The 27,912-nt window shown below is 37.6% G+C and overlaps 1 protein-coding gene across 4 annotated transcripts in view; it reads left to right on the plus strand.

The window, feature by feature from the left end:
* Positions 1-27,912, plus strand: part of palld (palladin, cytoskeletal associated protein) — a 74,331-nt gene that overhangs the window by 21,645 nt on the left and 24,774 nt on the right. For all 4 annotated transcript variants that reach the window (XM_056763629.1, XM_056763630.1, XM_056763631.1 and 1 more), the window contains 8 exons: positions 6,450-6,625; positions 7,937-8,003; positions 9,375-9,492; positions 10,479-10,547; positions 11,523-11,664; positions 11,770-11,793; positions 13,377-13,496; positions 15,090-15,471. In XM_056763629.1, coding sequence (XP_056619607.1) covers positions 6,450-6,625; positions 7,937-8,003; positions 9,375-9,492; positions 10,479-10,547; positions 11,523-11,664; positions 11,770-11,793; positions 13,377-13,496; positions 15,090-15,471 — 1,098 coding nt within the window. The remainder of the gene's footprint in view (positions 1-6,449; positions 6,626-7,936; positions 8,004-9,374; positions 9,493-10,478; positions 10,548-11,522; positions 11,665-11,769; positions 11,794-13,376; positions 13,497-15,089; positions 15,472-27,912) is intronic.

The raw sequence follows: 27,912 nt of genomic DNA on the forward strand, positions 1-27,912 counted from the left end.
CCAAGCAATTTTTTCAGAAAGGTCCTACTTTTGAGAATAAAACCGGTACTGGTTTCTTTTAAAACCTCACCAGTGTGTTTAGCCCTGACCATCAAACTCAACCTCCGTCTTCACTCTTGGCTTTTCTTGCGTGTTTGACTCTTTCCAGAAGATCAGTGTGCCCTGGTTTTGATGATGCTTTATAATTATCCATGAAAGTACCTAGTGGCATTTTCATTTTTCTATCCAAGTCCCTATTTTTTCTCTATTCCTGTGGTCACTTCCCAAAGTGCACACAAATAAGTGCAGTGAAGTTTCCATTGACATTTTTTGGTGATTTTGCACAATGGTGAAAGTGTAAGAGTGGGGAGCCAATTTTGGCACATCTGTGTTCTCCAAGAGATGCAGTTGCTTCTCTTCTTGGCAGGACAGTAAGCTTCATGTACTCAAAGACAATAAATATGCCGTGACTTGTTGTTATTTGCTGTTGTAGATGGAAAGTTTAAATATGGAGTTTGGTATTACACTGGCCACATCACGGACAAACCACATATACTGTAGGCTTGGGAGTTTAGAGTTGGTAGGATTCTATCTTACTTCTTTCTCTCACAGTCACTTATGGTGTTTGGTTGTGATATGAGTGCTTCTGAATTAGTTTATATGGTTCAATAATTGCCCATAATGAATGCTCACTAGGCCTAGTTTGTGGATAGGACTGAGAGTGTATCTATGGTGACAACTTGGCATTCTTTCTGTCCGCAATACTTTCACCAACCAGAATGCTTAATGAAATTTGCACCTGTGTATCATTTTTTTAAATAAATTTAAACAGAGGCTAAAGAAAAACACATTAAAAAGTTCATAACTAGGGATTTTTAAGGTCCATCCTTGGTTTATGGAGTGTCCAACAACAAGTTTATGTACAGAGAAGGTGTAAAAACACTATTATGACTGACTCTCAAATGCTTCGTTGCGCGATTCATCGGTCTAATCCCCTCCGCTGGACTAGTCTGATGTGATTGGTCAGATGGTCTGCTGTGATTGGTCTACCGCTCATGAGGCTCATGAGCTACAGTGTTTGGGGGAGATGAGTGCAGTATTAGCAACACGTTGGTGGGGACTAAATGTAGTGAAGTAAATCCGCGATGGTTCGCGAATAAGACTAGAGGTGACTCGCCTGCGTGATTCAGAGTCAACTCCCTTTTTCAAGCCAATATCTTTGTTATTCATTCACCAACTTGGAAACACTACATGAAACGTTCTTTTCATTATCTCATGTTATGTACTCTTTAAGTTAAAAAAGATTTCTATGGAACGTCTGTTGCTGTTATGGTTGATATAGTATAGGGCCTACTGTAGCGTAACAATATTTAATTTGCTTTTTTTAATATGTATTGCATTGTATATTATTGAAATATACAAACATGTACTTTAAAAAAAGCTTTAGGTAAATAAATATAAACATACATTTATTTCTGAAAGCTTACTCTCTTACTGCTCTCAGCTATCATAAAGTCATCTAAGCCTTTAACCCAAATCCACCCACATTTAATTTATGAGAAGCATGCAGTGGAACTCCAGTAGAAAAGTAAACAAAGATCCTTAAACAGTGTAAATATCCGAGAGGGAAATAAATCAAATATTGTTTGTTCAGTTCTATTATGACAGGAGTCCCCCATTTGTCATTTGCATTTATTATTATATTGTAGTGTTCAATGGCGATGATAAATGTTTTTAGAGATTTTTAGTAGTAATATTATAGTGCTAAAGCTGCATTTTTATTGAAGCAATGAGCCAGCTGAATCTGTTTGTTTTTGTGGTTTTTACAAAAAGTTTTATAATGTGGCACATTTGTCATCCTTTTGTTCATGGCAAGAAATGATGGATAAAATTCCTTCTTAGGGGAAAATTTCATGGGTTTCTCGAGCCTCTCTTTGAGTTGTGGTTGGGAAGGACGGACACATTTAAGTCATCATGAAACAAAGCAGAGAAGCCTTTCTTCCAGGACCCATTTGATTTATGAGAAAGTAATTGTTATATAAATTAGATATAAAGAATTGTGTCAAGGATGGGCGAGCACCACTTTTACACAGAGTTTCAGTGCAAAAATCTGGCCCGCATCAAATTAATTTTATTACATTGAGTTGTTTGTGTCAACTCGTTCTCACGAGTTGGGAGCGAGGATGTGTTGTTTGTGTACATTTCTATTGATCAAGCAGAACAGGAATAATTCAATGGACTATCACATCTTTGGTTTTACTCTCAAAAAAATGTTGTGCTGTTTCAACCTAACCATCATTGAACCGAAAATGCTGAGTTGTGTTAACCCATTGTCGGGTCCAATATTTTCTTGGTTAATTTAACTTAACTGTTGGTTTTGCCATTTTTGACCAAACACTGGGTTGAGACAACTCAAAATTTTGAGAATCTAGTATTTTAAAGATGTGATTTAGGTGTCTGGTTCACAGTGTACAGTATGTTATGCCAGATCACAGCTCTCAGAAAAATCCTGTAGGTCTGGTAGTTGCCAGGCAAACATTTGCAATGTTGCGCAAATTCCTCTTGTCAAATGGTTATGAAACACCATTAAAATAACGCATGCAAGTAAACAAGCAAAATTGGGTAAATGTGTTAAAGAAACAGGGTGGAAGAGACTTGAAGGGGGTCCATGCACAGGGCACACCAGAGCCTACTTAAATTGAATCCTAATGCGACTTGAGATTCAGCCCCTAAAATATGTGGGATCATTACAGGCAGTTTATCAAAAGACTTTCACAGCAAACCTCAGATCTTGAAGTTTCCTCACGAAGTGGTAACTTGAGAAAAGAGAGGAAAGAATTAATAATGAAGACAAATGAGCGAAAAACTCCACAGAAAAGAAGCGATGGGGATGACAAATCTGGACCTGATTTCGCCACACTTGCGGTAAAGCAGACAAACGCTTTCGCCTTCGCGCAGGATCTCGACCACATGGACATGCTGCTTTAGTCAAGCGATTAGTATCCGCTCCATCTGAATGTGATCACACAGACATATTCACAAGCTGAGACACATTTCACTCTGCTTCCTCGCTGACATTGATGTTTTATGCGCCGAGTGTCCAACACAGAGAAAGGACTGATTTCACCACACAACAAACACAACATGTTTCCTTGTCTGTATAATTTACATAATGTATTCCAGCTGGGTGAAGACCCAGGCCTGTTTTGTGCTGTCATGAGTTTAAACCCCGCCTCCAATCATGGGCCACTTTCATTTATATTCATTTATATAGCAGATGTATCGTCTAAATTGGTTTTAAATGAGGAGAAACACAAGCAGTTTGTACCTATTGGAGCCTCCAATATTAGCACTGTAAACCCGGATAAGTTTTGTTCAATTCAACTGGTTTCTTCAACATTTTTAAATAATGTGTATTTAAGGAATAGTTTCCCCCAAAAGAAAATTCTGTCATCATTTACCTCTTGCCATTTCAAACCTGTATCACTTTCTTTCCTCAACAGAGCAATAAAGAAGATGTTTTAAAGAATGTTGGTAACCGAACAACCTAATAACCTGCATTGGTTTTGTGTCACACAAAAGAAGTGAATGGGTAACGACATTGTTTGGTTACCAACATCACCAAGATTACAATATGAACATTTGTCCATGAAATATTTAAAAGTCTTTGTTTTCACCCTCATTGTAGATATTTGTGTATTTTTTTATTTAATATAAACATCTGATATTAACATAACTGTTATCATTAAATGAAATTGAAACTGTGCTTTCAAATAGTTATCGTCCTCATACCTTAAAGAAACAGTTCACGCAAAAATGTAAATTCTGTCATCATTTACTCACCCTTGATTTGTTCCTAATCTGTATAAATGTCTTTCTTCTAATGCACGAAGAGAAAGATATTTGGAAGAATGCTGTAACCAAACAGTTTTTGACCACCATTGACAATCATAGCAGGAAAAAAAGAAGATTAATTTTTTCTGTTGAACACAAGAGGAGATATTTTGAAGAATGTAGGAAAGCAAACAGTTCTGGCTCAAGTTTGACTACCATTCATTCAAACAAAGAAATGTATACCGTTTTTACTGTCCCTTTAACGATAGTAATTATACAATTGATTCAATAGTGGCTGTTAGACATACTTGCCTAATAACATATAATAACCTGCCATAGACGCCTTGTGCCATGGCATGAACTGTCTTAGACTTTACTTAGTTTTGTCGAAAGCTTTTTTATTGGAATTTACTTATAGACCATCACTTATCCTGAAGGGAAAAAATCTCCCTCACTCAGATACACTGACAGTAGTTTGAGACTCTGGTGAATCAGACGCACACCTGTGGGGGCAGCAGATTCATCCTTTAACTCTTTCTCTGGGATGAATCAGAGCATTAGGCCTGCATGAGCCTGTAGGGGGGTAGGATATAAATAGAAAATAAACCTTCAAAGAGCTACTGTCAACCACTCTGTGAACAATGTTGAAAGTTACTGGAAATATTGAAAAGAAGTTGATATTAATGAAGTGAATGAACATATGAACGAATCGGAGAGCAGCTCAGCTGAGTGACGTGTAAGTGGTGGGTTGTCTGACGCATCTGATTGGCAGAGGGGTGTGAATCTAAGGTGCCAAATCTTGGAATGTCTTGGAATCTTTCCAGGGTTCACAAAGATGTACTAAATGATTTAGACAGTCTAACATTTCCAACACTTACAGTGTTTCAGTCATCTTTCAATGTTATAGCCTTGGAGATTTAACAAAGCTGGTGTGTGGTGAGCGGACTGGCACTATGGCAGCTGGTGGGTGAGGAATTAAAGGGACAGTACACTCAAAACTAAAAAAGTCTATCATCATTTAGGCTCTCTCATCTCAATCAAAACCTGTATATGGCTCTTTGTTCTGTCAAACACAAAATAAGATATTTTGAGAAATGTCTATATAATAAAAGTCAATGGGGGCCAGTGTTTTTTGGGTAACCAGCGTTGTTCAAAATCTGCAAAGTCATAAAGCTTCTCAACAAGAGGATGAAAGAAGTTGCAGTTTCTCCCATCTAAACGGGAAAAGGAACTTAATAGGGCATTAAGAATAAAGCAGAGAGTGGATAAAGCGTTCAAGTGCCAGGATGGAATGAAATAGACTCAGCAGGACCCGGAATTTTGGGATTCTTTATAGCAGTCTTAATGATGTCCCGGAGTATTTTAAGATCCGGAGACGAGCAGAAGGAACAGCTGTGGGCCTAAAGCAGGACTCGGTCCAGACGTCTTTAGGAAACACATTTTAAACTGTGGGTGTATGTGTGTGAGGGTAGATGAATGGATAACAGTGGTAAAGTACACTTAAACTACAAAGAAAGTTTGAAGTAACCTCACAGTATGATATATTAGGGAGGTCTGGTTTGGTTTTTAACTTTTTGAAAAAGTGGTCTATGTGTGTGTGAGCAGATATGAGTTGTGCTTCTCGGAATACACTCAGGGCGGTCTGAAACAGGTATACTATCTCACTTTCATATTTATGCCTCAAGGGCTGTGAACACCCATAATGCTGACAGCATCTCACGTAACTGATTTATAGCATTGAAATTGTATTTTGTGTCTAGGTGCGTGTGTGCGGATGGAGTGGTTTCCCTGTAGAAGCTGTGATTCCCAGACCTATGTGTCACACTGTATGTGTGTGTGTGTCCCTATTGTAGCCGTGTTTGATGTGTCATGTGCAGTTCTGCCAGCTGCACACACAAATCTAAGCATTCCTCTTTGTTTGACAATCTCATGACTAATCCACAAAACCCAGCACTGCAATAAATGAAATTTAAATTCATATTTGGTATTATTTTCCATTTAAAATATACACAAAACCGTACAAGAAAATAGATGCGCTTAATAAATAACGGGTGAATAAAGAAAAAGAGTGGATACTTTGGTTTGAGCAGCACTAGTGGTGTTGAGTACAGTGTTGATAAATCGGGAAATATTGCTGAAATGAGGGAAATCCGCTCTCAGCCTTTTTGTTGACACACTCACATATGAGAGATTTGGCTGGGATTAGTGATGCCGCACTGATATACACAAACAGAGGCTGTAAAATCAAATAATTGCTGTAAACTGAAGAGATTTCACTGTAAACATGACCTCAGTGTTTAAATTCACTTTTTATTTCTCTCACAATTTACATTCAAAAGATCTCCAGCTTGAGAGCTTCAGTCACCACAGCTATGTAATAATTCATTTGTTTAAAATAAATATTTAATTTGTATTATTTGTCATATGTGTCAACATTTGTGTTTTAGTTTACTAGTTTTTAGTTTAATTTCACTATACAATTTTAATATATTTAATTGCAAAACCAAAACATATTATCTGGTTTTCAAATCGACAAAAATTTGCTCTCCAAATTTCGCAGTTCTTAAGTTAATGTGATCTTATATAATTTGCTGTTCTACTGATTGACATGTCATCCTCGCTGTTCCATTGGACAGGTGGTTTTGTGAGGGGCGGGAGCTGCATCATTGTCCTGACATTCAGATCTGTCGTGATGGTGACCTGCACACTCTTGTGATCACTGAAGCGTTTGAGGACGACACTGGCAGGTACACCTGCGTAGCCTCCAACGCACTGGGAGCAGACAACACATCTGCAGAGGTTTATATTGAAGGTGAGGAACAGCTACAGTCCAAATCACACTCTTATTCAATATTGTTAATAATAAGTGTTAATAAAACACTTATTTTGCACCTTTACAAAATATGATCTTAAAGAATTTTTCTTTGTATAATTGTTTAAGCTTAAATATGAAAACACGTTTAATCATGCTAGAAAAATAAAATCCCAAAGGAGTAAAAATTAATCTTAATAAATCTTACTACATTTCTTTCAAAATTTTGTGTACTATGCAAATTTGCTAATTGAATGTGTTTTGTTTTAAAGGAATAAAAAAACTTTTAATTATTTACTTACCTTCATGTTATTCCAAACCTGTATGGCTTTTTTCTGTGGAGCACAAAATATATTTTGACAATTTTGGTAAACCATTAAGGAATTGCCTGACAGGGAAGAACCCACATGCAGACAGCAGGCAGCAACAAAATACTTTTAATTGAAGCAAAAACCCACGCTGGGGGCGAACAGTAAATTAAACAGGACTCAAAACAAATACTTCCCACGAGGGGGCAAAACAAAGGAAGTCCAAACAACAAGAATTTAAAGTCCTTTTTACATGACAGGCCAGACCGGAACAGGAAACAGAACGCAGGGGAAAACTCCACATGGACTTTACACAACAAACCGGCACAGGACAGTGAACACGAGGGCATTAAATGGGGAAAACTAACGAGGGAAAATTACAAAGAACAAGTGAGAGGAAATCAACGCTACACTGGACAGTTGAGGGGAATAACACTCTGAACGAAAGATTACGGGAAACAAGGGGGCGGGGCCAATGCACGCGACAGGAGAGCACATGGCGCAAAGTGACAACAAAGGCCACGTGCTTCCACACAAAACACAACAAGCTCAAAAGACATGGTACTGTCATGACCCTGTCCACAGAACTAGAAGACTCATGACAGGAACATGACACTTCTTTTGTGTCCCACAGAAGAAATAGTCACATACAGGTTTGAACAACATGGGTGAATAAAGGAAAAAAAAAAGTTTTTGGGTGAACTATAACTTTAAGGACATTTTTAAAACAAGACAATATGGAAAATAGAATATAGGAAATAGTTTATACAGTGTAACAAACTGAACTGAAATGTTCAAAAGACGTAATAAAACACACAAACACAAACAATTTATTACAAAAAATGACATTATACAGTGAATGTGTATGTGTATGTTTTTCCACAATGCTACTTCAGTAATAAACCTGGTTAAACAGTAAAAGAAAGTCCTAATGTAACATGTGACACAGTAAAACCTCTCAAAGAAAAGTGTTACCTTCTCATTCTGTTTTGTTCTGTTATAGGTGCTTCCTCCTCAGATTCAGAAGGTGAAGGATCCGTGTTGAAGTCTAGGTCTGGAGTCATGCCACAGTATGTGTGTGTTTCAGCATGTTCTTCCTCATATGACCTTTGACCCTCTGACAGGCCCCATCCATGTATCACCTAATAGCCCCAATTCACCAAGTGTCATAAATGTTCCACTTACTCCTTTTAAGGTTGTTTGAGAATAAACTGACCTTACATAATACAGTTCAACAAAGCAACAAGGCTTCTCGAGGTAGATAGAGTTTGAACCAATTGCACACGACAAACTTTGTGTCATTGTGTTTTTATCTTGCTGCGTTTGACCTTCTTTCGCCTGAACTCTTTCCTCAATTCTGAACTCATCCTTCCATTTCTCTTCCTCTCCTCTCGTCCACTGGCATATCATTTTTTCCCATCTGTTTACACAACTTATTAAGTGCATGGCTTTAGTTTCCAGTGACATCATCACACCCATTAAAGATTGAACTCCCATTGGCTCCAAAGTCATTTATAAGGTGCAAACTGCATAGTGAAAATTCAGACAGTGTGGAGCGCATATTGCTTCACTGAGAGTGTACGTGTGTGTGTATTAGTGCGTGTTAGAAAGCAATTACCCCTCACAGAGTGCATGTAAACTATTTCCTACATGAAATCATTAACGTAAGTTACATTTCTACCGGTATATGTTCGCTGTTGGACACCCTACATTAAGGAAATGACCTTTATGTTTAATAAGTCTGTAAGATTTATTTAAACAAACCTGTAATGCCACATTAGAAGTGGAAGTTGCGTATATGCATTTGGCATACATTAACATTTATGCATTTGGCAGATGTTTTTATCCAAAGCGATTTACGTTTGATTATATTATACATTTGTTTCTGACTATATGCAATCCCCTGGGATTGAACCAATGACCTTGGCATTGCTAGTGCCATGCTCTAACCACCGAGCCACAGGAAAGCAGTGACTTTCAGTGCTTTGGATAAATGCGAAGATGAATAGACGTGTTTCTACCAGGACGGAGACCAATTCTGACCACCAAAGCAAAATAGAATCCAGCTGGAGGATTAAAAAGGCCCAATTGGCTCTCTGTGGCTAATGTCTCCTCAGCTAGGTCGCATATAATGAACACATTCATTTGTTTGTCCTAAAGATGAAATTTTAGTGGACTGTGATCGACCAAAAGATTAATTCAGCTGTCAGCACTTTAGAACATTTCTTTAGCTTTTGACCATGATGACTCACAATACCCATCTCTTTTTTAGTTTAATGCACATGAAAGTTGCAAGATGTGGGAGGTGTACAACATTTTTGATGTTTATTCTACATCATTCAGTTGAAATGTTTCCTGAAAGATTCAGCTTCCTGGTGATGTGTTTTTGTAGCTCTGCATGAGGTTTGTTTTAGTAATGGTGATACTGTATGTTTATTCAGGGCTCAGAAGAAGACCACCTCAGTTTCCTTGACGATACACACACCATCACCAAAGAGCCCAGAGGTCCAGGCTCATCGCTCCACTCTCGTCCAGCCTCTTTCTATTACACCACAGAGAGTAAGAAACACACACACACACACACACACACACACAGACACACTTGACCTTTTTACCGTCAATCTGTGTACTGTTCCTCTTAATATAAAATTCACTTGAATACAAAAACACAGTATTACATAAACATTCCTTCCTAGAAATACTCTTGTCTAAACCTACCCCTAACATGATGCATATAGCATTTATTTACTTTATTTATGAATCATTTATACCTTTGAGTACATTTTAACCGGTGTTATTCTAACTAAGTAAACAACAGCTAAGTACAGTAAACCCACACAGACATATAAATGCAAACACACATTGATGTTGATCTTTTAAAGGGATTTTACATATCATGAGGATTTTTATACTGTACAATCTGCATTTTCAAAAAATAAAATGAATGAAAAAAAAGTATATATGTGACCCCGGATCACAAAACCAGTCTCAAGTTGCACGGGAACATTTTTATTAAAAGTTAAAAATACATTGTATGGGTCAAAATTATTGATTTTATTTATGCCAAAAATCATTAGAATGTTAGGTAAAGATCATGTTCCATGAAGATATTTTGTAAATTTCCTACCCTTAATATCTAAAAACTTTATTTTTGTGAGTGGATGGCCTGCCACAGTGCCCCTGATTCACAACTTCAGAGGCGATTTTCTCAATATTTCATTTTTTTTGCACTCTCAGATTCCTGAGTTTTAATGGTTGTATCTCAGCCAGATATTATCCTATTCTAACAACTCATAGATCAATAGAAATCTTATTTATTCAGCTTGCATATTATGTAAAAATCTCAATTTCGAAAAATTGACCCATAAGACTGTTTTGTTGTCCAGGGTCACATACATATCAGGGCCACACAGACCCATAGAGACACATTTCTGGAAGACCCATCAAGAATGACAAGAGCGGATGTTGCAGCGGACAATGGACTTTCTCTGGAAGCTGAACTTCTGAATATCATAACCAACACAATCTCTCTGTCTCTCTTACAGGTTCAGAGTCCCGTTTCCTCTATCTATGCTGGTGATGCTCTACTCAAAGCGCCCCCTAACTTCACTAAAGTAATTACACAGTTTATACAGGCTTTAAAAATAGCAAAATGAATCAGGCTGTGAACTCCTTATTTCTGCTGAAATGATTCAAACCTTCATCTCTGTGTGTGTCGTGTGTGATAAGTCATGTGACTCAGATCTCTAAGCAGGTCTAGACAGATCTTCAAACTCCAATGCCAAATTCTGTGTTTGCTCACTATGCTAAATCATTTTCCACCTCCTTAAAGAGAAATAAGCTTTGTTTTTCTAAACCCCTATTTTCCCTTCCACCATCCCACAATATCTTTCTTCTGAAAGACTTTAATCTTCCAAATGAGAGGATGTACCCTTTTCCTCATTCGTGGTTTTATGTCATCTGACTCCAAAGAAAACACATACGTGAACGCACAGGCAAAAAAAATGATTTAGATGGAGCGAACGAAGCCATACGAATTTAAAACATATCTGGAACATCACATGTACAGTAAAATATACAAGAGCAACTGCACATTAAGCTTACTTCACATAATATCATCAATCTGTTCGCCTTGTTTATTTTATTCAACGCTTTACAGCTTTTTTTGTCTTCAGTCTGAGCGAAAATGTGCTTAAAAAGGTGTTGAAAGACAGCGGAATTAGACTTTGTCATCTTTCATCAAAGACTATTTCTTTTTTTTTATTCACCTGTATACCATAGGACTTTTTCCTCTGTGTACCATTTTGTATTTCCATCTGCTCTTGTTTTAAATAATGCACAAAACTTTTTTTCTTCTCTGTGCTATGCCTGGTCTTCCAAGCTGATCAAGATGGTCTTGTTGGTAGGCACTTGTTAGTTGACAATTCAGCTAACCATCTAAAATCCAGTTTGGCTAGGCTGGAAGACCATCTAGACCCTTTCAAATCCGCTTGGTCAGCCTGAAACCAGAAAAGACCAGATATCCAGTTTAGACTGGTTTCATTTGTTTTTCTCATTTGTTTTTCACTACCCTTCAATGTTCTATGCAGACGTTGCAGGATGCACAGGCATCTGAAGGTCAGGTGGTGGTTTTGGAGTGCCGGGTTAGAGGAAGTCTTCCTTTGAAGGTCCAGTGGTTTCGACAGGGCCAGGAGATCCAGGACTCCCCCGATTTCCGCATTCTGCAGAAGAGTAAGAGGAACTATTTAAACTGATTTTGAGACTAAATGTTTGGTTTATCAGCATACAGATAAAGTAATTTATTTCACTCTGATATCCCATAACCTTGTTTTTCAGAGCCAAGATCCATGGCTGAACCCGGTGAGTCTTTTTCTATGTATTCCTGCTTCCAACTTTCTCTCACCACTCCTCGTTTTCATAAAACGCCTCCCTCACAGGGATTTCAAGATAATACTGACAACACTCTTGTTGTGGCAATAGTTTTTGTGTATGATGTTATTGGCTGTGACATCATCAGTGAGCAGTTTGGAAATGACTGAAAGAGCCAAAGGCAATGAAAATGTCGATCTCAGCACAGTACACATACATTGTGAAGGTGACATACTGTACTTGTCAGCACTAGAGCTGAGACATCCGATGAGTAACACACTTTCATACATCTGTACGTGAGTGTGGTTCACCTGTTCTCTCTTAGGAAAGTGACTGTCACCTGTATCTGAGTCTGTGACAGCAGCCGTCTCTCAAGTACTGAATCACCTCTGTAACCTTCACTTACCTGTCTCGATTCACCACACCTGTCTGTCTAAGTGTCTGTCATCTGAGTATGCCGTCAATATCTTACATTTAATGTCTATGGCAATGGCTGTACCCATGTACCGGTGTACCTATACACGTAGCCATGATCTCATACAAAACACGATCCTGGGATGTCACAATATTCTGTTACTGACGATAATTCTTAGTATTGTGTTAATACATGATGATATTGTATCATTGCTGTCTTTCTGAAACCTCATCTCCATGTTTTGGGATTTTTGTTTTCGCCAAAAATCATAAGGAATCTTCACCCTTAATGTTTGTCGCTGGGTTTGCAAATATCCAACCATGAAAAGTTTTAGAAAGTGCTCGTCAACTATGACAACACGGAATTGAATTATTTAAAATGTACAGTTTATATACAATTGCTGATTTAGACATCCAAGATTTTGGAAGGACAGTGGCAATGTGATAATATATGATAAAAATAAAAAATAAAAATCAGCACCAGAATAATAGTAAAAAACATAATAAAGGTAAAGGTTTTGTATACATTTAACATTATGAGCCATTGGTTAAAACTCCCTCTCTCTACACTAATTTTTTTAGTATTTTAAGATTTATTAGCCAAATGAGATAAACTAAAAATAACAAAATTAAAGATAAATTTGACGGATACCATTTCTTTTTCAATAAATATCACAGTAATATCAAGAATATCATGAATTTGTTTGGCCACAATAATCATGCAGCAGAAATCGAATTAAGTGACAGTCCGGTTCTGGACAAAAGAAAAAGATAAACTAAAATTTACATAACAGATTTCCCCCTTGTTAACGATGTTTTTTGGTGAATAAATATATTACAGAAAATTGTTCATGTTTTAATTAACAATTTTCTGTAATATTTTTATGAACCAAAAAAATCACATGGCTCCACAAAACATAATTAATTTTTTTTAGTAAAATAGTAAACTGTTTAAATCACTACTGTTTAGGATGGACCAGCTAGCTTGCTTGTATCAGGAGGCAGGATGTGATGTTATACCAAACAGACTGTTGATGCATTGTCACATTGACAACTCCTTTCAGTTTTTTGTGTCACGATGCATTTCATACTGGTGTAATTGTCTAGCATCGCTTGTGAACTTCATGACTCAATATGTGACGTCTCATCTGATCCTGCAGAGGAAATCTGCACTTTGGTGATTGCGGAAGGCTTTCCTGAAGATGGAGGTCTGTTCTGCTGCTCTGCAACTAACCAGTACGGTTCGGTTAAAAGCACAGCACAACTGACTGTCACTCCAGGTGTGTTTACACTACATTTACAATCATGTCGATATTTAAATAGCTTAGACAGACACGTTGGTGTACGGATTAGCCTATATATTATTCCAACTGTTTTAGACCGAATGAGTTCTGTCGGTCTTCAGAAACCAGTTTTCCTTTGTTTGCGCATCTACGTACCGTTGAAAGAAAGCTAATGGATAAACAACGTACAGCAAAATGAAGGATTTAAACAGTCAAGCAACCACTTAATGGTTTCAACATAAGAGCATCCATAAATATAAGTGATGTAAGACTTAAACTAATGACTTCACGTGTATACAAATTCGAAACAAAAACTCCTCTCCAGGATCATATTTTATGAGGCTCTTCTTGAAAACATAACAATTGCAGGAGACCAGCCACATTCTGTCCTTATCACTTCAGTCTGTTAATGTGACTTGAGGAGAGAGGATGCAGTATGTGTTGATAGCTGCGTCTGTGTCACATGGCAAAGAAAGGAGAGGAATGAAGGTTTAGACCATGTGATAGTGTGTGTACTTATAGGGCCATTAATGCAGAGTACAAACCCAAACAAACAAGAATTGCATACGCTCTGGTTAGACACAGTCCAGAAGGCCGGCAGCATCCTTTGAACAAAATTAAACTTTCAATGAATCTCAGAGAATGTTTGCCAGATGTAAAGATATTGTTGTATATAAATTTAGGTTAGGGATGGGAGTCAAGGTTTGGTTTAGGCTTAAATTGTGGATCCATTCTTGATCCAGGATTATAATCGGGGCTGGGTCCACATTATGAGGCTGTTTGTCTTGTAGGTATGTTCCCGTTTGGCAGGGAGCATTAAGAGTCTCTTTAAATTTGATTCTGAATAGCTTCCTTAAATAAATCCCACAATTCCCTCCCTTCTGGAAACATTGAGGCTCTATGGGCTTTCTTATGATACATTAAAATGAATGTTTAAACAAGTATACTGAAAACACTTCTCACTGTAAAATGTCGCCCTGGTCTGATCTTATAGTATATACAGTACAAAAAAAACCTAAAATCTGATTTTTTTATTCCATTTTACTAAGCCTTTAGGGAATGCAGTTTTTACAATGACTCAATGCTTTCAGATTCATTTTAGTTTATAGATTGTAGAGCCATCACAGAAAGAGTCATCCTGGGTTTTTTTCGGAATCCCTTTCAACAGACAAATCATTTACAGTACCTTTAGCTGATAGTTCACCCAATAGTGAATATTATTCATGATTTAATGCCATTTCAAACCTGTGTGTCTTTATTTCTTCTGAAGATGACAAAAGAAGATATTTTGAAGAATGTTGGTGTCCACACAACATGTGGCCCCATTGACTTCCATTGTGTGGACACAAAACCACATTTCTCAAAATATCTTCTTTTGTGTTTCACTGAAGAAAGAGTCATAGGAGTTTTGAATAACATGAGGATAAATAAATGAATAATTATGACAGACAATTTATTTTTGGGTGAACTATACCTTCAAAGTAATTTGATTGTTTCACAAAAACGAAAGCCAGGAACTGACTTCCTTAGTTTAGAAAAATTAAAGGGCTTGAACCTGAACTGAACTGTACTATAATCTTTGTTGACTAGTTGGCGAAGAGTTGCCCAGCAATGGTGTTTCTGGTTACGACAGCGTTTTTGAGGACATCCAACCATTCGCACAATCACCTCCTTCTCCTCCATCCACTGAGATCAGTTTGTTGGAAGTCCCGCCCAAAACTCCTCCCAGTGCCGAGGCCTTCAAGATCAACGAACTGGACATCTGGCCCAGTGTCACAGCATTACCCGTTCAGGTCTCCATCGATAAAGGCCAACATGAAAGCCAAACCACCCAACATTTACAAAATGGTCAGGCTTCATACAAGACATCCGAAGACGGCCCACCGTCACCTTCAAGTGTGAAGGAAACAGCTCCACCATCACCTTCACTACTTAAGGCTCCACCTCTCCCAACCAAACCCAAACCTAAACTGTGAGTACTGCATCAGAATTCTGCGCCTTCATCACAGCCTCATAAAAAAAATGTGAAGTTTAAGCCAAATATATAAGTTTACTTTTGCAAATGTACACATTTAAAGGGATAGTTCATCCCAAAAGAAAAGAAAATCATAATTTAAGCACCCTCATGGCATTTCAAACCTGTACGAGTTTCTTTCTTCTTGCGAACACAAAAGAAGATGTTTTGAAGAATGTTGGTAACCAAACAGCATTAACCTACATTGTATGGACACAAAACCACTAAGACATTTCTCAAAATATCTTCTTTATGCTCTACAGAAAAAAGAGTCACAAACAGGTTTTTAATAATATAATTAATTATTAATAATTAACACAAATAATTATGACAGAAATGTAATTTTTGAGTGAATCCCTTTAATATCCCTTTAAAATTGTCTTTGAAGCAATCAGATGATGTCTAAAAATGCATGCAAACATCTATACGCCTTTATACAAAGATTTTTTTTTTACAGAATAATTTTTTTTTTACAGAAGAAATGTTTTTGTTCTAAATATCTCTCCACTATAGTTTTTTACTGCTACCGGCCATCAACAATGAGAATTGTACCTATTGTAGCTATTCCCAGCTGTTTGGGTATTTCTGTAGGTGGGTAAATGGGAAAGCCCCACTTAAAAAACAAATGAATTCCATCCCTTTATCTCCATGTTATTTTCAGGTCATTGCTCTGTACCATAAATCTCTGGGACATGTGTGCGGCCTGTGTTTGCATAGACGGAAGGTTGGCCGGCGTATCAGACGTATATCATATTAAACTATAATTTAGTCATCGGATATAAAGAGATGTCTTCTGTCAGCACTTTTTTTGAAGTCGATTTAGGTGTGCTGCCTCAAGGTTGTTGGCTTTACATTACTCAATAGAAGTGCAATTTGACTCCTCCTAGTTTTTTTGTGGATAGCCTACTTAAATTAAGGGTCGACTAAAGGTTAAGCACACTGCCCAACTTCCATGCAGGCCGTGCCAGAGCACGCAGGCCATTTCATACCTGGGATTAAATCTAACAACCCTCTGGTTACAAGGAGTAGCCTTGTGTAACTCATTCACTGCATATAAATCAATAGGTTTGCGTTCACACCCAAGTAAATCAACATTGTTAGATGAGTTTTTATTCTGGCTTAGATCTATGAATGACGTAACAGTGATATATCAATAACTTGGCAAGTGAATGCAAAGGCATGTAAGTACAGAGGGAGGGATGAGGTAATAAACCAGTCAAAGTGGATGTTGATTTTAGTGTTTTATAATGTACAGAAGTTGTTCTTTAGTTATATCTGAAATATGTGTGGCATGAAAGTATACTGTATGGTTATGTTATCTTTTTACTGTATGTGTGTGCATTTGGCATTAAAGGGATAGTTCCCCTAAAAAGGAAAATTCTGTCACAAAAGAAGACATTCTTTTGTGAAGAATTTCTGAAGAATTTTGGTAACCCAACAGCAGCAGTTCCCATTGACTTTTGACCCATTGACCCATTGTTTTTGTGTCCATGCAATAAAAGTCCATGGGTACCACCGTTGCTCGATTACCAACATTCTTCAAAATATCTTCTTTTGTGTTCTGCGAAAGAAAGTCATACAGGTTTGAAATATCAAGAGAATGAGTAAATAATGACCGAATTTTCATTTTTAGGTGAACTATCCGTTTCAGGTCTTGTGGAATATGGGGGGTTTCTTTAACAGTATATAAGCTTATATTATGTTAACTGTTTGTTCAGTCTTTTTGTTTTTCAAGTTATGTTCAGGTGCCCTGGTAAAGCAGCATGTGTATGTAATTTTTGGATTTTTGGAAGAAACTGAATCAAAAGTGTATGTTCTTGAAAGTGTATTCACAATGGGAGACCATGCATTGCGTACAGACTGTACTGAGAGAACAAGGGATGGCTCAGAAAAAAATTTACATGGCGCTGTTCAGTTATTTGCGTGTTGGTTATGTGATCTTCAATCTTCCTCCTCCCATCACCTCATCCGTTCTGTGATTCCAGATCAAATGAACAAGCAGACGACTTTGCGAATGAAAGGTAAAACAAAGAAGAGGTTGATGAAGCCTGAGAGTTGTATGGATTGTATGCGCGTGGGTTTGACGGGCATGTGTTAGCAATGAAAGGGAAATTGTTTTTCTTGGTGGACCGGGTCCAGGCTGGGTTTTAAATGGCATGCTGTTTGGCAAAACCCCGTCTTTGCTTGAGCTTCTGCAAATCGCAGCATTGCCATAAAAAGCCCCAAGAGTTTTTCCAGCATGACGTCACAAATCGACTGCCAAGAACAACGGGGAGCAGGTAGCGAAACCCTAATCCCCCATCATAACACACACACACAAACATCACCCCATTGCTCTCAGCCCAGCGCTGCTCACTTTGCCTTGTAATTTGGTTGTAAAAACAGGATTCTTATAATTGTATAATCACCCAGAGGTCAGCGCTGTGCGCCGGGTGGCAGGTTATCAGCTATCCGCATCCTTCTGTTACCGGCCTGATTTCACGGATGCTTCGCCCCCAGGTACAACCAGACCTGAACTTTGCCTTCTGACCCCACATTCCAATTTACAGATTCCAGCTGATTTCCCCTGGATTCCCATAACTTTCTGTTCACATCAGTACTTTTAGCAGAACGATGGTGTGGGGAACAGAAGGCATGTTGGAACTGTTGACATTTATTTTTTACACGTCCCTTGTGAGGCGAGTTCTCTTTTTGTTCAACTTTATTTAGGGCTACAGTGATTTATCAATTATGGCTGTGATTAAGTTGTTTGCTGAATTTCCTTAAAGTAGTTAGGGGACGAGTGGAAAGTATGAGTTTGTGGCTCATGTTGTTTGGGTAAACAAGTCAAAGGGAGGTCTCATGACATTTGCAGACACAGACGCAGAATTGCTTTGATATAATAATAATCTGCTTGCTATGTAGTAATTGAGCTTTGTTTTGAAGCGTTTGTGTTTGTTTGCTTGCAAATTCATTTGGTTTGCGTTTCTTCTTCATATATCTAGTTCATTTTTCATTTTTATTTGATGAAAGCGCCCTATAATAATAAGACACAATTCAGATTGCATTACGTTTGTGTAGTAGTTGGTAAAGGGATTCTTCACTCCAAAAATAAATTTTGTCATTAGTTATTTATTTTATAACATTTATCAATTTTATAAGTTTATATTCATTTAAAGGGGTATGATACCCCTATATAAATATGATACGGCTAAAACAAATATTTTCGTTTGTGCATGTTTTTATTTCCTCTTTGCTCCGCCTCTCGGAAACGTGCAGATATTTTACAAAGACCATCGCTCTGAAAAGCGAGGTGTGCTATGATTGGCCAGTTAACCAGTGTGTAGTGATTGGTCGAATACTGCACCCGTGTCACGGAAATGTAACGCCTCTTAGGATCATCAGGTTCCAAAGCAATTGTTCTAACAGGTACGCCCACCTTACTTGCATTTACGTTTGGGCAATCTTTGTCAAATCATACCACAAACTGACGTAGATTTGTGAAGGTGTGGTTACACGAGGATTTTCTGGGTGAGCATTTGCTTTTAGATAGAATGCATCTTTTGTTCCGACACTTACATTTTTGCAATTTTAAATGTCTAATACATGCATGGGCAACTTATAACACACCAAAGACACAGAAAAACACATTGTGCCATATGACCCCTATAAAACCGGTACATGACCTCTCTTTGTAGAACGCAACAAAAAATATTTTGAGAAATGTCTGCCCAGCATACAATGGAAGTCAATGGGGGCCAATGTTAAATCGTTACCGACATTTTTCAAAATATCTTCTTTTGTGTTCTGCAGAAGAAACAACGTCATACAGGTTTGCAATGACATGAGGGGGAGTAAATAATGAAAGCTATCCCTTTAACAGAGGTTGCCTGGTATTTCCTGATTTGGATTGATATTGTGATTTCTGTAAGTATTATTTAGATATGTCTGTCTAGAGAAGGTTAAAGTGACTGTTGTGAAGGTCATGAGCTGTGGATACACGCATTACAAAACCCATTGTAATACTTAAATTGAACAGGTGTTCCTAATAATCCTTTAGGTGAGTGTATATTTAGTTTGGGATTGGACAGCAGTACTTTTTGTTATTTTACTCAGAATGTTGGCATAAAGATCAAAATCCATAACAAATGTCCACCTGGAAGCCGAATGAGAAATTTAATTTTAGTTGCGCTATTTAACGAAGGTCAAAATAAATTAGAAGCATTGCAGAGAAATAATATACACCAATCAGGCTTTGCTTTGTGTATAGATTTAGATTCTCAGAGGACCCCTGAGTTAGCCGAAAAACAGCAGGTAATTTGTTTCCAAGGTTGTGTGAGGAAAACACAGACGTTTTCGATTTGGACCAGAATAAATTCACAAATTTACCTGATCTACTCTGGAAAACAAGTCGTATCCGAATACATTTAAGTCATTAAACACAACAACATTACATTTAAACACATTTAAGTGTGAGCGGTATGATTTCTGTTGGTGTGTGCTTGTTTAAGAGAAGAGGTTGAGTTAACATCCATCAACTTTCAACATCTTTTCGCTGTGCAGTTTGATTAACGTTCAGATCTTTTCACAGTTGATCTTTCGTTGCTTCTCCTGGTCTGTGACGCTACGCCCTGCGGTCATACACAGCATACAGGAAACTGTGCAATGTGTTTTTGCAGACTCTGGTGACAGCAGGAGGTTCCCATGTGAGATAGACGGGGCCCTATGTCCTTCAGCACAGGAAGGGAAACCGAGATAAAGAGGCGAAAAGAGGAAGGTGTGAAAGAACATGGTGTTTGGTGGATGTGTGCCTGCAGTGGACCCAAAGGAAAGCCTTTTTGGAACTTGAGAAGTTAGGAGGCCACCGTGACATATAGGAATTAAGTGTATTAATGGGGGTAAATCATGAGATACATTTGTGACATTTATCTGAACAACTAAATCACTGCTGAGGTTTTATTTTGAGAAGCTACGAGCATCTGTGTAGGAAGATAGACGTTGCTTCTGGACCTTTGATTTATGAGCTTGGTGGACTGAAATCACAGTTTTATGGGAACATGCTTCACAGTTTGTAAAGCCCATACCACACTGGAATGATAACACCTGGAGCTTGTAAAGAGTCAGAAGACTGTCTACATTGTGCTGTAGGGTCCATACGCTGTCAAAATTATTTTTCATACATTTCTGTATGTATCTGTATGTGTTTGTGTATGATGAATCAAAAGCAACAGGTGGTTTTTGATATCAGCCTGTACAGTACAGGTTGATGAATGATCTATTGGATACATTTTGGGAGGTTTCTTGTCTTTTGATATGCGTTATCTCCCTGTAATTTTTGGAAAGTTTTTTGAGAAGACAGTTGCTAAAGTTTTGGTAACAATATACAATAAGGTTGTATTTGTTAACATTAGTTAATGCATTAGCTACAAAACAATACTTTTACAGCATGCATTCCTTTTAGATCATGTTAATTTCAGCATTTACTGATACATCTTTTAAATCAAACTTTGTAACTATTAACATTAGTTAATGATAAACTAACATGAAAAAATGTATTTACATTAACTAACATTGACAAGAAGTAATGCATGCTCAAAAACTATAAACACTGGTGAGGAACTTTCAGTTTCATTTATATTTATTTTATTTTCGTCCATTGTTAGTTCAATTTATTTAATGCATTTACTTATTTTACTTACTATATTTTTATTGCAAAGTGTTTGGAAAACGTTTTTTATGTCGATGTAAACATAATTCGTGAGGAATTACATGGAATATTGTGCTTTTAAAAACAAACACCACAGATCCGTTTAAAATGAACTAGTGAAAAAACTTAAACGACTTCGAAAAGAGTCATAGAGTCGTATTAATTTCAACAATAGTTACGTACAAATTTTTGATCTTGGCTTTCGATCTCTTTAGACTTTGTTTATCTGATTATTTTAATAGTTTTCTCGAATTTCATTAGCAATGCTGTTGTGAACTTTCCGTGGTGTGTGGAGTCGGTACAGAGGTGAAATGATGGGTTATACATTTGTACGCTACATGTTCTGCCAGGAAGTAAAAGGTGTTGTATCATGTCAGAGCCACACCAGAGACAGACAGAGAGAGAGAGTAAGACAATAATAATAGACTTCCTGTGACAAAAGGACCAGCGTAATGTGTAAATGTACCACAAGCTCAGAGGTGAGACTTGGGTCATGGCCCGAGGAGCAAGACATTTTTTCTACACCCTGAATCATCATGTCTGTGACACACACAAAATGTGTCTACTAGAAAATCTCTTTGGAAGCAAATTAGGCAACACTTACCTTCTTATTCATTATGTATTTATATTTAAACTTTAACCCCGCGTTCTGGATTTTTGCTTATTTTGGATTTGCCATGTTGGAAATGAGACAGAAAATGAAAGAATAAGACAGATGGAGAAACAGAGCGAGACAGAGAGAATAACAGATGAGAAAGGAAGTCTTTAATCCTTGCTAAGCGCTGTGTATTGCTATCTTTATGCGGACTGCATTGCTGCCATACCGAACAGATCAAACCCTTTCGCCTACCACAAACCTCGGTGAACCGCAGTGGGGTGGTCGTCATGGACACTAAAGACAACTGCAGCAAACTGAGGCACGGTCTCAAGGAATCTGGTCACATTTCAGGGAGCCTGCTTCTTATAGACCACAACCACACCAGTTTTCTTTTTAACTCTTGATGTTTATGAATAATTTATTAAGATGCTGGAAAAAATACGATATGATGTTTAATAGAACTATTGCTGCCCCAAAATGTCCTACAATAAGATTAAAGATAGTTTTAAGTTTATAATATACACACTAATATATTATTAATTTCAATGGCAGTGCCAATCACCTGGCCGTAAATGACTTCTGTATGGTATTACCACTGATCTATATAAATAACTGGATTGCGCCCAGAATGCTAAACCAACAGAAGGAGGTGAAGCCACCGCAAGAGATTGCGCCGCCATCTTGGTGTGCCCAACTGACAGAGATTGCCATTGACTAACAGTCAAAATACTGATCTTTGTGTTTAAATGAATTGTTACTTCTGATGTTTTTTACAACGTTTATGTTTATTATGGGCAGAAAAGCGACGTTTCGAAATCAATATAGAACGTGCATGGGAATCGCACACTGCTATAATGGAACATGTGCGCTAGTCTGCTGATCTGATACTGTATGTATAGTAAGAAAATGAAAGTAACTCACTCTGATAAGACGGAAAAATTCCCGACTTTAAATAATTAACCATTTCCATGCTAAAGACATTTGCATTGTAAGAATTGCTCTTGGGCATACCAACATGGCGTCGTGATAGCTTCAGTGTACTGACGTCATGAGCAATCCAGTCATTTATATAGATCAGTGAGTATTACACACATTAACTGCTAAACTAATAGTTTGTGTTCCTGTAACAAAAGTTTAGCCAAAACCGTGGTAAAATGTGTCAATGTTATTATTGAGGCTGCTGCATATTTTTAAGGTCGTCACATTCAGTAGTCACATTCACTTTTATTGTTTGAGTTGTGTTTTTCAGGTCAGTTCATTCAAGTAGCGTTCATTTTGGTTAGATAACACAGCAAAGCTTTAGCATTCGGAGCAGCATTAAAACCCTCTTGTGTTATGGGTAAATCCGTGGCACACAGATCAGCTGGTTGCATTTCTGGCGTGTGACTCAGTGCTGTTTCTCAAAGCCTTTTTGTTTATGAGGTGTTGCTCGTAAAGACCCAAATGGTATATTAACAATCATTTTCATACACAGGCGTTGTGTGTGGTTAAGAAGCGAATCCAAAAGAAAACACACATATAGAGGCCACATTCAACAGGGAAATGCAGTTTAAACACGATTGTTGAGTAACGCAGCCCCCCAAATATTTTCATATCCTTCTTGCGCCTATGCAAATAAATTGAGCAAATCATTTTTATCTTGTCAACATTATTTGAGAACACACAGGTTTCCTCTGTGGACTGACTCTTATTTTGTGTTTATAATATTGTATGACTAATTAAAAAGAGGATCGGTAAAGCTAAAAAAATTGCCTTTTTTTTCACTGATGACCTATTGAGTAAAAACATCAGCTTTGTTTTGGATCAGCTCAGACAGTTTGCTTTAGATTGACTGAGCAGGACAATGTCTGCAGGAACAGAAGCCAAGAAGGCTATGAGACTAACGACATCATTGACCTGTGTTGTCCTTATAAGGAGATGGGGGGATGTAGTATTGGCCGGAGGATTGGAGGTTCAGCACTGTATTGGCTGGTAGTGCTAAAGTTACCCAGAGGGAATTGAGCTGCTTTCCAAATATGGAAGAGAGAGTCCAGAACAGGCCATCTCAATAGAAAATCTGTTACTGGAAACTAGAGAGAAAGAGGGGAGAAGAAAGCGAACGTTGCTAATGAGAAGTGAAACTGGTTAAACTGGTTATGATAATGTTTAATCAGTTTCTGGATAAAAGTTAAAAAAAAGTTCGATTAAGTTCGATCTGCGTGATGCTGTTTTTCATAACTAACCTTTATTACTAACTTTACTACTAAACGTCGCTTCATTTAAAAAAGCAGTTGTATACACTTATTCAAGTCATAAAATGAATTGTTACACACTTGCAATGAAAGTTAACGGGGCTGAACTATTAAAGTTAAAAATGTAACATTAGCATAACAGTAGTGTGACTGAATATTTAAATCCTCCGAATGTAGACACATTTTTATTGTAAGTGCTTTGTAAGAACTCTTACTTTTATGATGTCATTATTATATTATGATGATGTCATAATATATTTGATCTGGTCAGAGTTGAATGAATTGTGAATATGATGGGGGTGGGTGATAGGCGTTGTGGAATGACAGCACGCACTTGTGTTGACAGAATGGAAAGTTAAAGCCACAACTGATCTTCTGTTTAAAGGTCTCTAGATCTGGAGGGATATTCGTGGCATACTTACTATGACACTCTGAATCTAAAACACTCTGAGAATCGCATTGTGTCTGTATGGGCTTATTCATCTAAATATGTAATACAACACATTTTTTTATATGTGATGTTTACATCATCTAGTTTTTAATCACTCACTAAATAAAAGTACAGTATGACACCAGAAAAACAAAAAGATATTGTATTCAACGTGAGAAAAATAAGTGTACTAACAGTAATGATAGCCAGTTTGTCATTAAAAATAGTGTTTTGATGTACGTTGTAGTGATTGACACTAGCAAACATGGTCTTGCTCTTTACTGGCGGTCATGACTCACTTCTGAGGATTATAATGGGTGTTGAAAGGACTTCTTCCTCCCTGCCTGCTCTTGCTCATAGGGGCGACTCATCTGCACCCCTGACATCCAAATGAACCAACAGAGGAGCACAGAGAGATACAGAACAATTTTTAAAATAGACATTACAGAACAACAGAGAAATGATAACTGCATACTCCCATCGGCCTTAAAATCAGAACGCACACACGCAATAATTTAGGAGGACTTCTCATAGACATTCATTGTTTTCATACCAGGCTTATGATGTTTTTGTTTAATTTAACCTCTAAGCCCCACACAAACCTTTGACCATTTTTTTTAATTAAAGCATAAAAATTGTTTTAGTGGGGACCAACTAAAATGAGTCGATAACATGTTTCATTTTATTTGTGAGGGCATTGTCAAAGTTTTGTCCCTCGCAAGTTCAGTCAAACCTGTACACACAGAGCAGAACACAATTTGGGAGGTGAACCGGGATGAGAAAGAGAAAACTTGCTCCAGAACATTTAATAGACAGCAGATGTAGAAACTATCCAATCTGTGTACGCAGAGCAATGTAAATACATTTTTGTCACTAAACATCTCAGATTAAAGTATCTTTAACTCTAACAAGCTCAAACTGACTGAAGGACGAAAAAATAAATACAATGTTTAGATAAAGTTTGAAGTACTGTAAACATTGATTCATTAGTGGACCAAAATGTGGAAATATGGAAAACTTGATCAGGGTAAAATTGTACTGTGTGTATTCAGTTAACATACTGTAGAGGGCGTTTTTAAAACAATCTTATAATTTTTAAGAGAGAGATTTCGTCTATGGTTTAGATTTGAAGACTTTAACAACAGGATAACATAAAGAAAGCACATGGATTAGCAATGATGCATGAAGACATTTATTTGTAATGCATTATGACCAAAAAAAATCATTTTCCAGTTTGTGTTTGGTTTTCTAAATATAATGACATGTACAGTTTTATTCACTGTGATGTCCAATGTTTGGACTGCTGTAAAATAAGTCCTAGCTCAAATATTTACTTAAAACGTCAAACCATGATCTGTTCTTTTAGGTAAGAACATTGTAACTTATTTACACATTGTTTAAAAATAGTTGACAGTGGGGACTTTTATTGCTGCAGTTGTCGTGTTGTAGGACTTTTATTGTGACAGGCATGCGGCAGACTGCAGTCAGCAGTGAGTCAGAGCGGTGGATGTAGACACCGCCGTCACTCAGCGCTTGTCTGCGCGGTCTAATATAAAGACAAGAGCACCTGACAGAGCGCACAGTCGTCTGCTTTGTACACACTCAAACACACCTGTAAGGAATTACTTACTTCCAACGGGAATAACTTTAACAAGGTGGACAAAAAGGTACAAACTTTTCAAACTATCTGTAAAATAACTTTTATAGCGGATCTTTTTAACCACGTAACTTTTTGTTGATAAATTAAATGTTAAAAGAGAACATATTGATATGTAACTTATCGCTTATATTTTATTAAATAGCTATACATGTGTTTCTTTTAATACTTTTTATTGTATGTAAAAGGATTTCTTGTAGTTTTAGGTTCAGAGCAATTGCGCACATCCATTGGAACACAACTTAAGACTTGAATATAAGTTTATGACAGAAGAAGAAAACAACAGAAGAAGTGTTTTTCATACTCGCCTGACTTGATACTGCAAACCTTCAATAGATGTATATTTGCATTGATTCACGTAATAGATGCTTTTTATCCAAAGTGACACATGAGAAGCACAAGCAGGAGATGACAGAAAGAAGCAAATGTGGCATTAAGATTCAGAATACTGTTAGTCAGCACAGCGCAGCCGGGCTTGGCAAAGAAGTGGGTTATATAAACTCAAAGCCTCCAAATATCTGGTAAAATAATTGTGTTAGTGGGTTTTTCTTTTGCACAGCTGAATGATAAGCACTTTAATGTTTGTATGGGTTGGCACTTACTGTAGCTGTAGGCAGCAATACCTAATAGATGGTTTAGCAGAGTCTCGGTTCATGAAGCCTCTACCTCTCTTTGTTGCTTTTCTCGCCCTTGTTTAGGGCTGATTTCTCCTGTTCTTACTCCTCCCTCTCTCACTTTCTCTCAACTTTTCCTGCTGGTAATCCTATTTGATGGTGATAGGTGATGTCTTCTCGGCCAATCCGGAGTGGAATGTCTTCAGCTCACATTCCTACAATCCAGACATATACACACTTTCAGAGCGAGAGCGAGAGAAAGACAGAGAGATGCATTGGGGCATTCTGTGCGAAAAGAAAACAGTCTGGTTTTATTTTATGTGCTGTGCATGCAATTAGAGGAGAAAGCTGTGGGGGTGGAGAGAGAGAATCTGGAATAATGGACTTTGCCGGTCAAGCCGTTTAGATTGCAGATAACGCGAGTGGAAAAGTAAGAAACGAGTGAATGGGACCTAAAATGAAGTGATGTAATGTTAAACACATTTACTGTTCTTGCTGTGCAAGGTTCCATTCATGCCTTTGGAAAAGGGGAGGACAGGAGAGATGGAGAGAGTTTAAATCTGAGAAAGAGACAATGCAAGACTGTGAAATTAGAGAATATAAAAAGCGCAGGCATGAAAGTGAGTGTGTGAGCTGGAGAAGAGAATGAGCCTTTTTATGTTGGCCTGACATCTTTATGGAAAGTTGGACATTTCCTTCACGGGTCTGGTGGGGAGTGTGGAGTGCATGGAGCCGCTTGGCTTGGGCGGGAGCCGCATTGTGAGATCAGATCTGGGTCAAGCAGCCCCAAAGCAGGAACACGCACTGCCAATGCCTGTAATCAGAGAGAGCGCTTAAAATCAGCATTTCCAGTCCATTTCTGTGTGCCAAGATGTATTGGAGATGGATCTCCATAGTTTGACTAGTCTGTTAGTAAGGTCATATTCCTTAGAATAATCTTAGAGGTGATGCTTTAATTTTTATCGCTTAAAATCACTGATGCCGATGAGCATTGGTCAAATTTGAAAAGTCAAGTAAAAATAAACTAGAAAAACATGTCATCTATGTTTAACCTGACCAGTTAAGTTGACTAGCAGTTCATGCAACAACTAGATGATTTTGAAAAAGTGTTGTTTTCAGCATATTCAAGAACATTTAAAGTCCTCATGATGTACTCTGTTGACCTCTTTAAACTCAACGGCCG

Source organism: Triplophysa dalaica, chromosome 13, assembly GCF_015846415.1.
Source record: "Triplophysa dalaica isolate WHDGS20190420 chromosome 13, ASM1584641v1, whole genome shotgun sequence".
NCBI classification, from domain to species: Eukaryota; Metazoa; Chordata; class Actinopteri; order Cypriniformes; family Nemacheilidae; genus Triplophysa; species Triplophysa dalaica.